Source organism: Dromiciops gliroides, chromosome 3, assembly GCF_019393635.1.
Source record: "Dromiciops gliroides isolate mDroGli1 chromosome 3, mDroGli1.pri, whole genome shotgun sequence".
Classification (NCBI taxonomy): Eukaryota; Metazoa; Chordata; class Mammalia; order Microbiotheria; family Microbiotheriidae; genus Dromiciops; species Dromiciops gliroides.
In genome coordinates this window covers 430,070,999-430,087,348 of record NC_057863.1, presented here as the reverse complement: position 1 = coordinate 430,087,348, position 16,350 = coordinate 430,070,999, and the positions used below count along the sequence as shown (strand labels likewise).

The window sequence follows — 16,350 nt, the reverse complement described above, 5'->3', positions numbered from 1 at the left end:
GCCTCTTTGATATTGTTTATCTACAGTGCAGGCCTCAAAGTTTTCTTAGCCTCTTCCCAAATTGGGAGATTTACTTTTTACCAGCCTCAGTCTTTGTCCCAAATGATTTCTGGGGGGACAAGACGTTCCACAACTGTATTCCATTCATCTTTTTTTTTTTAGCAGAGCACTGCACCCTAGCTTCTTGCCCCAGGTTCCTTCCTTATCCTCTGTAATCAAGGCCTGCTCCTTTTCAGGCTTAGGGAAGGTTGGGATAGATGTTCTGGGTAAAGTTTCTGCTGCCTTAGTGTTTCCTAACCTGAGTCTACTCATGGAGAGCATGGGTCTTTTTTTTCTAGATGTCCCCTTCTTCAGCACAGTGGTTGGGCAGAATTGACATACTTTGCTTATTGTAATAAGATGATGGGGAAAGGGCATGTGTGGATATAGTATCAGAAAGGAAATATCTGACTGGCTCAAGTCTGTAGGTGATGTGTACAAGGAGCATGGAAACTCATGTTGGGGATGGAAGGAAAGAAACAAGCGTTTATTAAGTATCTGCTCTGTGTTAGACACATTACAAATATTACCTCATATGATCTTCCAAAAACCCTCTGTGGGAGGTACTATTATAAGTCACCTTTTATAGGTGAGGAAACTGAGACAGTCGGTTGTCAAATGATTTGCCCAGGGTCACAGAGCTGGTGTCTAGGGTCAGATTTGATTTCAGGACTTCCTGCTATATAGCTCTATACACAGCACCACTTAACTTCCCATTTAAGACAAAGCTATACTTCTGAGGTTCACAGAATGACAACAACGACAATGATGATGATAATTAGAATTTATATATCACTTTTTGGAAATCCCTTTATGTATATTGTCCAACATGAAACTCACAACAGCCCTATGAGGTAGATGCTATTTATATCCCTATTTTACGTATGAGGAAACTTAGGCCCACAGAAGGTAAGTGACTTTCTCAGGGTCACCCATCCAGTAAGTGCCTGAAGCAGGATTCAAACTCAGGTCCTAAGTCTCACCTCAAAAATCTTTAACAGATCTCCAATTCCCTAACAAATAAAATATAAAAATTCTGATCCTGGTATACCCTCCATATTCTGAGCTTAAACTATCTTCCAACATTATATCACAGTATTCCTTTTTACATACTGAATACTATTTTCCCCATTTTGTCCATTCCTCCTTATCGTAATCCCTGGCAATGGTTCCTCCAAAGTCCCATATTTGTCCCACTGAAATCCTTCTGCTCTCTGAAGTCTCAAATCTGCCACTTCTTCCAAGAAATCTGTACTTACTATCCCAGAGTCAAGTGATCTCTCCCTTTTCAAATTTCTCCTAGCACATTGCTCTCGACCTCCTTTTTGGACTTAGCATGTTCTCCTTCATATTCTATACATAATACATATATGTGTATATATAAAATATATTATATATGATTTATGTTATATCACATATTATTTTATACATATTAAAATCTATAAATGTAAATTTACATAATGGAATCACAGAGTCACATATGACTGAGATTAGTGAACAACAATCTTGTTGGGGCCCAGACTACAACATCAATTTTCTGGATGTTCCATGTCATACTGACTCTTCTAACTTCCACAAATGCCACATAAACTCCTTTAGGGCAGGTAATACCTTGCTCACTTGTATGTGTATTCCCAGCCCTTAGCACAATAACTAACACATTGTAATCATCTAAAATGTTTTATCTCTCTATCTATTATATGTAAGACACTGTAGTAGTACTCTAAATAAAAAAGATAGATAAAATATGATCTTTGGCCTTGAGAAACTTAGAATATAGTAGGATAGTTTCTACATGGACATACATAAATATTACATTGTTATTTATAAAATGGTAGCTATAGTGGAAACCATGATAATGCAGCTGTTAAGAATTTAAAACTCCCCTATGATCATAATTAATGACTCACATGTATAATGTTTATACTTATAAAACTTCTTTCCTCACAACATTTCTGGGAGTAGGTATTACAATTAATACCCCCCATTTTGCAGAAGGGACAGTTGAAGCACAAGGTTAAGTGTTTCATAGAGACATTATTAGCTAGTATTTGAGTGGGGACTTGAACTCAAATATCATTGTTGAACAATCTATACGGCTTTAAAAGGTAACCCTGTATAATTCAGCTTCAAACTGTATGTAACTGTTCAGTTTAGGGTCATATGCTACATGTCAGAGCACAATTATAGTTGAAAAACAAGTTATATATGTATTTCTACTGTAATAATTCATCCTTTGCCTACTGCTTGGCTAAATAAGCGAGACCTTTTTAACATTTCTTCATAGGATCTATTTTTTTCTTAACTCCTATCAATTTCATTACCTGTTTATAAAAGGTTACAGCCTAAACCATTTTAGAAAGCTATTGTTATAAAATCTTCCATACTCTTCAAAATTCTTAGTTTAGAAGTTTCCAAAACTTCCTTCAATAATCTGTTTCAGATCTGACAACACAAAGGTCTTTTTTCTTATTTTCTAATATAAATACTTCCTGAAGCAATTTAAACCCATCTTCTCCTTCTTATTCTCAGTGGATGGGTAAAACAGCTGTTCCCTCCCCATCATCTATGCAGTATCATACCATGTGGAGATTACTAATAAGTTCCCCTTCAGCTTTCTCTTCTTCAGGGTGTACATCTCTGCTTCTTTTAACCATTTCTAATGAGGTTAACCTATCTAATAATTGCTTAATTCTGTTGCTCTGCTCCTAGCTTTCAAATTCTCCACTGTTTTAACGCATATGGCCAGAATAAAGATAACACTCAAAATAAGCATCTAACCATTATGGAATGTGGTGGAAGAATTAACCCATAATTTTTATCGGTATGGCTTTTTATATAATCTAATACCATGTTTGGTATTCTAATAACCATACTAGACTCCTTATTAAGATATGTTCTTTGGTATATAATAGCTAATGAAATCTTTTTCATCTCTGCTAGTGCAAAGTCAGTCTTTTCTGATCTTGATTTTGTAGATTTTGTTTTTTCTTTAATGTGTCAACTTCCCTGCTACCCACTATTATTTCTCATTTTCAAAATTCTTTTCACTAATTCTCCAAGGAGCTCCTGAATTCTACCTACTACAGTTGATTTATTAGAGCCATCAAGGAAGGGATGATTTGCTTTTGTCCCACCTAGATTATACATGGAACTTTCATAATTCTTTTGTCTAATTATGATTTCAGATTTGTACTGAAATATTAACTCCCCACTTCTTCACTTGCAACTTATGTCATCTAACAGTTGGTAATTACCATATAAGAGACTACTGGGCAGTCAGATGTATATCTTGGCTAAAGAAGATTTCAAATAATTACTGTCCCATGTCTTAAAAAGGAGATGGCTTAAGATGCATTAGAGATTTTCAAGGAAAAGATTCCCAAAAAATCATCCAAAAGAATATAATATTGTATATAACTTTTAGGTTTTTAAAATACTAATAATAATCAGCCTTAGGAATAAAAGGATTATATTCCTTTTACAGATGAATAAACTGAGAGTCAAAGAACTTAAATAACTTGCTCTAGAACATTTCTGAAAGTGTAATCTGTAATGTATAGTCTTGTCCACTTGTGACAAGCAAATCAAGTCTAAACTATTTTTAAAATAATACCCCTCAAAATATTTAAAGTCAGTGGAGCCAAGATGGTACAATAAAGGCAAGGACTTGCTTGAGAACTCCCAAATTTCCCTCCAAACAACTTTAAAATAATTCCTTAGAAAAAATTATGGAGCTTCAGAACCAACAAAAAGATGGAGTAATATAGTTTTCCAATCAAAGAAAACTTAGAATTTTGGCAGAAAAGGTCTGTCTCACTGTGGTGAGGCCATGCCTGAGCAAACCAGCAGCAGGATGCCACCAGTAAAGAAGAGCTTGGTAAAGTTAGCACACAAAATGGGAAAGGATGTTCAAAAATTCACTGAAGGAAACAATTTATTTAAAAGTAGAATTGGCCAAATGTAAAAATGCATAAAGGCTTACTGAAGAAATTAACTCATTAAAATTATAATTGGGCATGACTCCACAATGACTCCATAAGACATCAAGAAACAATAAAACAAAATCAAAATGATGGAAAATATAAGAAAATGTGTGCTATTTCATTGGAAAAACAACTGACATAGAAAATAGATCAAGAAGGAATAATTTAAAAATTACTGGACTACCCGAAACAATGAATAAAAAGTCTAGACATCATATTTCAAGAATTTATTGAGGAAAACTGCCCTGATATTCTAGAACCAGAAGGTAAAGTAGAAATTGAAAGAATCTACCAATCACTTCCTGAGATATATGCCCAAATGAAAACTCCCAGGAATATTATAGCCAAAGCTCCCAGGTTAAGGAGAAAATACTGTCAGCAACTTCAAAGAAACAATTCAAATATTATGGAGTAACAGTCAGGATTTAGGAACTTCTATATTAAAGGATCAGAGGGCTTGGAATATGATATTCCAAAGGGCAAGGAACTAGGATTACAATCAAGAATCACCTGTCCAATTAAACTGAGTATAATCCTTCAGGAGGGGGGAAATGTGAATTTAATGAAAGAGAGGACTTGCAAATATTCCTGATGAAAAGACCAGAGCTAGGGGGGGACAGCTAGGTGGCACAGTAGATAAAGCACCAGCCCTGGATTCAGGAGGACCTGAGTTCAAATCTTCCCTCAGACACTTGACACTTACTAGCTGTGTGACCCTGGGGAAGTCACTTAACCCTCATTGCCCCAACCAAAGGAAAAAACAAAAAACAAAACCAGAGCTAAACAGAACATCTAATTTTCAAATACAAGACTCAAGAGAAGAATAAAAAGGTAAACAGGAAAGAGAAATCACAAGGTATTCAGCAAGTTAAACTGTTTCCATTTCTACATGGGAATATGATTATTTGTATCTCCCAAGAACTTTATCATTATTTGGGAAGAAACAAGAAATATACATATAGAGGGCACAGGAGTGAGTTACCTGAAGGAATGATTTAAAAAAATAAAAGTAAGGGGTGAGAAAGAAGGATGCGCTAGGAGAAGTGGGAAGGGAGAGGCTCAATTTTCTCATGTAAAAGAGGCATGAGAAAAGAGCTTTTATAGCTTCAACTTAGGTTTTTAAAAAATCTTGGGCAGCAATCATGATCTCAGACAGAGCAAAAGCAAAAAGCAAAAAGAGATCTAGTTAAAAGAGATAAGCAAGGAAACTACATCTTACTAAAAGTACCACAGACAATGAAGTAATATCAATACTAAACACATATGCACCAAATGGTACAACAACCAAATGCTTAAAGGAAAAATTAAATTTGTTAAAGGAGGAAATAAACAATAAAACTTTATTAGTGGGGGACCTCAACTTTCCTCTCTCAGAACTAGATAAATCTAACCAAAATATAAATAAAAAGTTAAGGATATAAATATATCTTTTTTTTTAAGTTGGATATGATAGATCTCTGGAAAAAATGAATGGGAATAGAAAGGAATATACCTTTTTCTTAGTGGTACATGGCACCTACGCAAAAATTGACCGTGTAATGGGGGAAAAACCCTCACAACCAAGTGCAGAAAAAAGAGAAATATTAAATATATCCTTTTCAGATGATAATAAATTAAAAACTACAATCAATAAAGGGCAAAGGAAAGATGAATTAAAATTAATTGCAAACTAAAGGATCTAATTCCAAAGAATGAGTTGATCAAAGAAAAAAGTCATGGGAAAATAAATAATTTCATTAAAGAGAATAACAATGAGAAAATATACTAAAATTTTGGGGATGCAGCCAAAGCAGTACTTAGGGGAAACACTGTAATTCTGAATACTTACATCAGTATAATAGAGAAAGAGCAGATCAATAAAATGAGCATGCAATTTTAAAAATACTAGAAAAAGAATAAATTGAAAATTCCCAGTTAAAAACAAAATTGTAAATCATGAAAAAAAGGAAAGATTAACAAAATTGAAAGCAAGAAAAACCTTGAATTTACAAAATAAACTAGGAGCTGATTTTATGAAAGAAGCAATAAATAGATGAACCACTGGTTAATTTGATTTTTTTAAAAAAGAAAGAAGAAAACCAAATTACTAGTAACAAAATGAAAATGGTAAATTCACCACCAATTAAGAAGAAATTAAAGCAATCACTAGGACCCTTTTTGTCCAAGTATGTGCCAATAAACCTGGCAATCTAAGAGAAATGGGTAAATATTTACAAAAATATAAAGTACCCAGATTAACAGTCGAGGAAATAAAATACTTACATATCCCCATTTTAGAAAAAGAAATTGAATAAACCATCAGAATTCCTTAAGAAAAAATTCTCCAGATCAGATGGATTCACAAGTGAATTCTACCAAACATTTAAAGAACTATTCATTAAAGCACTATATAAACTATTTGAAAAAAAATGAGCAAAGAAGTCCTACCAAATTCCTTTTATGACACAAATATGGTACTAATACCTAACTAAGAAGAACAAAAGTAGAGAAAGAAAACTATAGGTCAATTTCCCTAATAAATATTGATGCAAAAGTTTAATTAAATACTAGCAAGGAGATTATAGCAATGTATCATAAAAACTATACATTATGACCAAATGGTATTTATACCAAGAATGAAGGGTTGATTCGATATTAGGAAAACTATCAACATAACTGATCATATCAATAACAAAAGCAACAAAAATCATGATGCAGAAAAAAACTTTTCACACAATACAACACATTCCTATTAAAAACACTAGGAATAAACAAACAAATAGATGCAGAAAAAAACTTTTCACACAATACAACACATTCCTATTAAAAACACTAGGAATAAACAAACAAATAGATGCAGAAAAAACTTTTCATACAACACATTCCTATTAAAAACACTAGGAATAAACAAACAAATAGATGCTGAAAAAAACTTTTCACACAATACAACACAGTTCTATTAAAAACACTAGAAATAAACAAACAAATAGATGCAGAAAAAACTTTTCATACAATACAACACATTCCTATTAAAAACACTAGGAATAAACAAACAAATAGATGCTGAAAAAAACTTTTCACACAATACAACACATTCCTATTAAAAACACTAGGAATAAACAAATAAAAAGTATTAATAAATGCATAACTACACACATATAACCTATATCAAATTGCCTGCCTTTTCAATAAGGGGGGTAGGGCAGGGAAGGACATCGCTTGGAACTCAAAATTTCAAAAAATGAATGCTAAAATTATTTTTACATATAATTAGAAAAATTAAAATATTTAATATTTTAAAGATACCTTAAAATCAGTTATCATATACTTTATGAGTTGTCCCTTCTCTGGTGCTCAATGTCTCACCTCCCTTAAATTAATTCTCATATGGCATGAGTTCAACCCTCTTACATGATCATTCCTGATTTACTTCCTTTTGGCTGCTATGCAGTCAATCAATATACTTCCTAACTAAATTGCCTGGAAATAAACACAATATTTTAGTTATGGTCTGACCAAAGCATAGTAAAGTGAGATTATCACCTCATTGAGTCACCTCCCTTGAACACTAAAGTTTCACTTCAGGCTTCCTAAGATTAAAAGAGCTTTTCTAGCAACCATATCCCATGGCTGATTTGCAATGTAAATGCACTTGATCATTTTAAGCCAAACAGGCTATTGAATCATAAAACCTCAACTTTCTACTTGTGAAATCATTCTTTGGGACATGACTGATAAGTTTTTAAGAATGACCTGTTCAGGGTGGAGCCACGATGGTGGAGGAAAGACATTAAGCACACAGAGCTCCTGACACGATTAGCCCCAAAACAGCAAGAAAACAACTCCTGGATCAGCAAAACCCACAAAAAGATGGGCTGAGATTATTTTTCAGCTGAAGATGGCTTAGAAGGGGCTGGGCTAGGCTGGGCTGTGAGCAGAATCCAACCCCATGTTCACACTGACACAGTCCCCAGGCAGGCTGCACAAGAGAAACTTACCAATGTGATAAAATAATGGGAATTGGCAGACCCCAGGGCCCCCACCTGAAGATTGATTTGGAATCGATTGAATTGTGTGAGACTGAGAGACTGACTGAGAACCTAATTAAGGATGATTAAATCAAGACCACACCTGATGGGGGATCTATCTTAGATCTGGGAAAGTTTGGGTTTGAAGTCACCCAGTCTCTCTCTTTACTCTTCCCATCCTACTCCCTGGAAGGTTTGGCAGGAGATCATGAATGCATCATGTCCTTAACCCTTAAAATGCTGGTCTTTATTTTCTCCCCTGCTGGGGGTCAATCACCGGACCTTGTGGCTAGGAGGTCTGTATGCCCCACATTTCAGGGACCTGAAAAGCAGCATGGTTTCCTGCCCTGCTATCTGTACCATAACCATAAGGTAGCAGCCTATGGAGAAAAGAGATCTGGTGGAGTGCCAAGATCTGTCCAAACCTACCTCAATGACTAGGTGCCAAAATAGGGCAAATGCAATAGAAGGCATTGGGTGATAATTGGGACCGATCTGGGTTTCTCAGGTTCTCTAAATGCTGCATGCGTGGCCCCCTCTCCCCAACTTCCCCCTCTAGTTTTTATGTCTGAGCTGTATAGGGCTTCACAAGTTGCTGGTTTGGTGGTTGCTTAGGTGGACTAGTCTATGTAAATATGCTGTCAGTCTTTCTCCACATTTCCTTGGGGTTTTTATTGTTTACAAACTGTGGTGGTTTTTTTTATTATTATTATTATTGAAAATAGCCAAAACATCTCTTGACAAAGGGATTCGGCACCAGGCAAAGGACATCTCTTGAAACGAGGACTTGGTTGGTTCCTCCTCTCCAAGGTTCAGGATGACTTTAGCCCTCCTTGTTTCTGTTTTCTCCTCTGCCATTAACTAGGTCCCCAAAATCCCAGACTTTCAAGTCTTGTCCATCACTCAATACACCCAAAATTGTATCTCTTTTCCCAGATGCCTTCACAGATTTCTGAGAAAAAAAAATGTCAAACCATCTTGTGTGGGTGAGTCTCTTCCTTGGTATAGGAGAGTTGCCAAATGTTTACTTGGTTATTTTGGGTCTTAGCCCAGTTCATGAGAGCACTGGTGGCCTTTGGAGGGCCTCTGGGGAAAGGACTGGGGAAAGGGCAGTAGTGGAGGGAGACCTGGAGAAGGGAAATGAATGTATGCCCAAGTTCCTGCAAAGGATCTCTTTTCTGTTGGTGCAAGCAATTCTTTTCAAAGTGGTCATAAGATTGTCTTATAGGAGACAGAAGGATGTAACTCCATGTTTACTGCTAGAAACCAAAGCTTTTTGTGAAATTCTTGAATTTATATGAAGGGAGGAAGGGAAGGAGGAAGGGAAAGAGGATGACTGGATTAATCTGTGTCTCTTTCCCCTCCTTTGCCCCCATTCCTGAGCTGCTGGAGACTGAGCCCCCCATTGGGCAGTGCCCTGATCTTGGGGCAGTTGTGTTTGATGCTTTGCAGTTAGGGCTTCTTCCTTTCCTTTCCCCTCCTTCCCCCATCTTGTTTTGTGACACATGCTAACCCCCTCCCCTTTCTCCCTCTCCCCTGGGAAAATACAATGAATGAATAAAGACTTATTGATACTGAAAAAAAAAAAAGACCACACCTGGCTGGCCCTGAGTGGGGTGTTGTCACAGAGGCTAAACCTACTTAAGGTTGATTAAATTGAGACTACACCTGGCTGGCCCTGAGTGGGGTGTTGTTCTCAGAGACTGTGGACTATGACATCAACAGGAGACCACCCTCAACCAATCAGCTTGAAGAACTTCCCCTTTCAGGGAGTGAGACAGGAAATAGGAAGGTGAGGCTCACTCGCTGGATGTTCCTTTTTTGGTTTGGGACTTTGGCTTGGTGGAAGACAGAGAAAAAGGCAAGGTTTTCTCTCTGTCTCTCCCACATAGATCTAAGGTAGGGTTTTCCATTCAATAAGAGATCTGTTCTCACCCTCTCCCTCTTCACTAACTTCTAATATACTTTAATAAATATGTAAAAACCTAAACTCTTCCTGAATTTATCAATAATCTTAGGTATTTTCCCCCCAAAAAAAAAACGGGGTGGGGAGCAGGTAAAGACACACATGATATTTTAAACATCATACCCCCAAGCTTCCAAATTAGCTGCAGCACCAGTATCTTCTGGAACTAAGCTTATGTTAGGGTGAGAGGGCTGAACAACTTTTGGGGGGGCTAGGGGAGAATACTGGGGTGTCTGTGCAACTAAGGAGAAATTCAGCTATCCCACCCCAGCATGGAACCAGGAAGAAATCTGGAGTGGTAGGAGGGCCAGGTCAGGGAGGGACACAGGCTTGTCAGAGCTAAGAACACTGGCAGAAAAAAGTTTTGCTGGCTGTTTAATTAGCAAGTTAGCTTGAGATTATATTCGGACCAGAGAACAGGCCAGGCAAGAGAAACAAAGCAAAACACCTGGAACCTTCTGAAGCATGGGAAAGTGTAGCTTGGAAGTAGGGCCCCACTGTAAGAGGGAGTTAAAAGTCAAGTAAAAGACAGCAAGATGAGCAAGCAAAGAACGATGAGAATTATATAAAGTTTCTTCAGTGACAAGGAAGATCAAGGTGCACCCTCAGAAGAGGATAACAACCTCAGGGCCCCTACATCTAAAGGTTCCAAGAAAAATATGAATTGGTCTCAGGACACAGAAGCAAGCAAAAGGGACTTTGAAGAGAAAGTAGGAGAGATAGAAGGAAGATTTAGAGAGATGGAGGAAAGAATGGAAAGAGAGATGAGAGCAATGCAGGAGAGTCATGAGAAAAAAAATCAACAGCTTGAAAAGCAAAATAGAAAAGGAGATATAAAAGCTCTCAGAAGAACATAACTGTCTAAGAATTAGGATTGAGCAAATGGAAGCCAGTGACTTTATGAGAAACCACGACACAGTAACGCAAATCCAAATGAATAAAAAAATAGAGCGCAATATGAAATATTTCCTTGGAAAAACATCTGACCTGGAAAATAGATCCAGTAAAGATAACTTGAAAACACTGATGTCAAAATATGTTTTTACATGTAATTTGGAAAATAAAATTCTAAACAGAAAAAAAGAATCTTGTTTAGAAACACCAGTTGTTGGATTCTAATTTCTAATTCCTTTTGCTATTTTCTTTATTTTATATATTTAAAATGACATAATTTCTCCCACTCATTTTGATTAGGATTGTTAAATGTGTATTTCTCTGTATCCTGTTCCAATATGATCAGTATTTATGAAGTCTGTCTATCAGACACTGTGCTAATCACTAAGGATTCAAATAAAAAGAAAGACAGTCCCTGTGCTCAAGAAGCTTACAATCTAATAAGGGAACACAACAAATAAAAAGCAGGGGATGGAGGTAGGGGGTGAGGGAAGCCAGGACTGGGGCATAATGACAAGCCAAAACTAAGCTGAGATGTTCATGGGAAATGAAGAGATGCTTGGGAATACTGAGTTTTCTATAGAGGCTTTGGGAGATTTTTGCTTCACTCTCCATTATTTCAATCAGATAAGTAGAGGCAATTGAGGGTACTGATGAGGTATAAATAGCAAACCTGAAGTAATGTCCATGATGATGAGTTTCCTGGTGATATTTATGGGGTTAAGGGAAGGAAAGGGAATAAAAGGAATGATGATTTTTTAGTCAAAACTAAATGGTAGGAAAAGAAATGTTCACTTTTCCTTTTTCTTCTTCTTACTCTTAAATCTCTTCTTTAAGATAAAAAGTGTTCTCAACACTAATAAATGATCTGTTTCTACTCCAAAGTCTCCTTTCTCTTCCTCTCAACCAGGCAACAATAATAGGTTTTTACCCTTTCTTTCCTTTTAATCCTTTCTTCACAATCCACCCTCCAAATCTGGAGTTTCGTTTGCTTATTATTTATCTCTCCCTCCTTTTTTAACCCTTTCCCATTCTTACATGTTACCCTGCTATATTTGGTAATTGTCTAAACCAAACTCTTTGTATGTGTTTTAACCTCTTCTCTGTCCAGACAAAAGGAAAGTGAAGTTCATGTGATGACTCTTATTCCATCCACCTCCTCCATAATTCTACAGGATTTTTTCCTTGTGTCTTTCCACCAATTATTTGAAATTAAGTTCCATGCCTCTTCTCTGCCCTTTCTTCCCTAATATATTATGTTTTCCTTCCCTTTTCTTAGTTATTCTTAGTTTTAAGCATTTATCTTTTACCTTTTGAAATATCATCCTCCAAGTTTTCCTTTTTTAATGTGATAGCTTTCAAGTCTTGCATGATCCTGGATATGGTTTCTTGGTACTTGAATTCTTTATTTCTAGCTGTTTGTGGTACTTCTTCTTTAATCTGGAAGCTCTGAATTTTGGGCTATAGTATTCTTGGGAGTATTCACTTTAGTGTTTCTTTCAGGAGGACACAGGTGGATCCTTTTTATTTTATTTTTGCCCTGTGATTCTAAAAGGTCTGATAAGTTTTAATGCATAAACCTCTTAGAAATGTGATATCCAGGATTTTTTTCTTTGTAGTTTTCAGGCAGTCTAGTAATTTCTAGATGATATTTCCTTAAAATGTTTTCTAGGTCAGTTCTTTTTTTATATTTTAATTGCTTTTATCTCATGGAATGACTTTTCCTTCCATTCTAATTTTCAGAGAGACTGCTACTTGGTTAAATTTTTGTACTTCCTGTAACAAGCTATTCATAATCTTTCCATTTTTCCTCTACAGCTTTCATTTCACTTATAATGTCTTTTTAATCTTTTGTTTTAGCTCTTCCTAGAAATCTATTAGAACTTGTGGCCAAGTAATACCTTTATGAGGCTCTGCCTAGAGTCACTGTGAAGTTTCTCTTTTTCTCTAGGCTTGTATCTTATACATGCCCCTATAAGTAATATTTCTTTATCCTAAGTTTATTTTTGTCTTTAGTCACATATCCAGCTTCGCTTCCTGAATTGAAACTATTTTTTTGGTTAGGGCCAGGCTCTGACTTCCCACATACTTGGATGGGATGGTGGGTACCTCTTTCGTCCTAAGGTGCATTCCCTTCTGCTGGTGTTTATTTCAAACAAAGTGCTGGCAGGTACCAAACTCACCCATATCCTGTGGATACAGCTCTTTCAAGGCTTTCAAAGCTTTAAGTCAGGATGCTGAAAACTTTCAGAGCCCCAAGAGCATATGAAATGATTGCTGTCTTCTTGGTAGGGTTTTTACTATTTTATTCACTTCAGTCCCCATGTCCAAGTTGAAACTTCTGCAAATATTTAATGGACCTGGAACTTCCTTGTTTGAGAATTTTAGTCTTGACTCCCTTTATCTGGAGGCTTCTTCGCTGCATGGGAACGTCCTGGTTGAAGCATTATTAAAATTGTTGGAGCTGAAAGTCCTCTGAGCATTGAATTTCCTTCGACTAGGCCCCTCTGACTGGGACCACTTCTTAGGGTCAGCAGGTACTGTGTCTAGGTATCCTCTTTTACCAAGCTCAACTGAAGGTGCTCATTGTAATTTTTACCTTTATTGCTTAAATACTTTTTCACATTACTCAATCCAGTGTTTAGTACAGTGCCTGGCACATAGGAGGGGCTTAATAAATATTTATTGCATTAATAAATTAATAAATAATCATTATCTGATCTGGTGGTCTTTTGTTTTATCTTTTCAGCAAAGTAAAAGGAAAATTTCTCAAATGACATGGTATGAAAGGTCTAGACTATGCAACAAGAAAATTTCAAAGAAGAAATGGAATGAAGGGTGTCATCACCTTTGAAGGGAACAAAATATTTAAAATGACAAAAGGGGAATATATTTAAATATGTGCTTCTTAATTTCACTTAACTTCCCAGGGCCCTAGGCACTTCTCTAAAACATAAGTTGCAGAGGTGGTGCTGAGTTGCACTGGTAGAGGGAGCTCCCTCAATGAAGTTCCTAGTAACAGTGAAAAATCACATCTGATCCTTATGCCTAATATACATACATGCATAAATATATACGTAGATAGTGGCATATACAAATATATACACACACACGTGTGTGTATATAAGCAAATATGTATCTTTATATAAAATATACATGTGTATTGTACAGAAAGAGAAACATATACAGATATGTGAGCATATGTGTGTGTCTCCACGGTACCTAGGCATATGTTGCTATATATAGAATCTTAAGAAAATACGATTATGTAATCTGTTGTTGTTATTCAGTCATTTTTCAGTTGTGTCTGACTCTTTACGACCCCATTTGGGGTTTTCTTGGCAAAGACACTGGAGTAGTTTGCTATTTCCTTTTTCAGCTCATTTTACAGATGAGAAATTAGCAGCAAACAGGGTAAAACGACTTGCCCAGCAACACACAGCCAGTAAATATCTAAAGCCAGATTTGAACACAAGAAGATGAGTCTTCTTGACTCCAGGCCCAGCACTCTATCCACTATGCCACCTAGCCACCCATATACTTTCTTAATTAGTACTATTTTTATCAGTAGTATATCTTTCTTTTAACCATGATCTTTTTTTTCCTGGAAGAGGAATTAACATGCCTAGGTCCAAGTATTAATGCTCATATCACTGAATGCGTGGTTATGCATATGCTGTGACAAGGCAAGAGCAGCAAAATGAAATGGAGTTACAAATGGCCATGGAAACAGCAGGTCTGGTGGGAATCTGAATTCCCGCCCTTACTAGCTGTCTCTGGCAAGTCCTTTTGCTTTTCCAAAGTTCAATGTTCTCGTTTTCAAAACAAGGGTGACAAAATTTGTAAGATCTGTCTTGCAGTGGAGTTGTGTTCTGTTCCACTGCTTGAAAACCAGCAATTAAATACTCACTTTTGACCTAACCAGTAGGGGTCAGAATCAGAGCAAAAACAATGGAAGAGAAGCATTCCATGGAAGGCCAGCATACATATGTGTTCTATTTAATCAACTAGGTTGTCAAACTTCAAAACTAACTCACATATAACCAAGCCACCCACCTTTCTAAAGATATACCTCACTTCAACAATAATGCATTTTAGGAGTAGGAAGGATATCAACTCTTTCTTTAAAAAGTATCCTCATAGGACATCTTAAAATATTTTACAAATAAATAAATAAAATTATGATTTACTTAAAATACATTATCTTAAAAGGCCCAGCTTCCAGAATTCTATTCTAATAAGGATCATGAACAAATTTAGGTCACCTTGGTTGTTTATTAGATTTCTTTTAAGGGATAAATCAAATTCTTAAAATCACTTACTTGTTACATCAGTCTTTATATCTGCAAGCTTCAAAAGAGGTTCGACATGTTCATAATAGACATGGGTAGCTTCTTTTTTGTGACTTTGTGGGTTAATAAGTACTTTTAAGGACTTGGGCCGGTGTGGAAATTCTGAAAAAAAATTGTACATTTTAAATATCATGCCTAAACATTTTAGTTTTTAACTTTTCAAAAACTACTCAAGATGTTATCTAGAAAGTTGTAAGCAGGTTAAAAACTGTTCATTATCTTTCTAGACTCAGTTGTTATGTCAACAGATTTACTTGTAATTAGTAATTAAAAGGGTGTTAGCCAGCCTGATTAACAGAAGAAACCTTTAGTTTATAAGAAAGCAGGACCATGGTATTCAGTTCATTAAGGAAAATGTGAATAAAAGGAGCTTTTGTAAATATAAAGCAAGTTTTATATATTTTCCTTAGTCATATATAGCACATTAAATGTTCTCTCAACTTTAGTTTCTGGAGAAAAGCAGTGAACCATAACATATGTAGTTATCCATTTCCTCTCCCTAAATAAATATGTTCATTATCTGAATCGGATACCTCAACAACCCCGGGGCTGCTAAAGCACTGACCTACTAATGAGTTCAGGGTTAAATAAAACAAGTAAGGATGAGTCAGTGCAAAAGCACCTATAGAAATACATGTTAGTAACGAAGAGAAAGGTTTTAGGTCACAGCTCAAACCTGAAAAAAAAAAAAAGAGGCTGAGGAAGAAAGAAATATTCTGTTGGGAATTAAATAGGAAACGCCTCTCAGCAGGGATTTGATGATAGTGCTACCTCACAGTTGGTGCTGAGATTTGATACTGCAATTTTCTGGGTCTGCAAGATGCTTATCACTTAGGGCACAGCTGGAGCAGGTGCAAAGCAAATTTTCTGTTGTTAGTCAGGGTCAGGAGGAAAAGGCAAGCTACAGAAAGTCAGAAACTATTTCTGTTGTAACACCACTGCATAAGAAGCCTGTATTTCAATTGTATACTGTATGTCTGGAAATAAGATCTATTCTGAACAGATTTTGAACAGCCCTAGAGTCTGCTCAGCCTCATCCTCATTTTCTTTCTCTGATGTGAAATTTTCCAACAGTATAGATTCCCTTCAGTTTCAGAGAGAGATCC

At 36.2% G+C, this 16,350-nt stretch overlaps 1 protein-coding gene across 4 annotated transcripts in view; it reads right to left on the bottom strand.

The window, feature by feature from the left end:
- The window catches only part of CERKL (ceramide kinase like), a 183,663-nt gene that overhangs the window by 58,599 nt on the left and 108,714 nt on the right, over positions 1–16,350 (bottom strand). For 3 of the 4 annotated variants that reach the window (XR_006355728.1, XM_043996723.1, XM_043996724.1), the window contains one exon: positions 15,215–15,346. The exons of the other annotated variant lie outside the window; for it this stretch is intronic. Coding sequence is in view for 2 of the 3 variants with exons in the window: in XM_043996723.1 (XP_043852658.1) it covers positions 15,215–15,346 (132 nt within the window). In the remaining variant the exon portion in view is untranslated. The remainder of the gene's footprint in view (positions 1–15,214; positions 15,347–16,350) is intronic. 4 annotated transcript variants of the gene reach the window in all.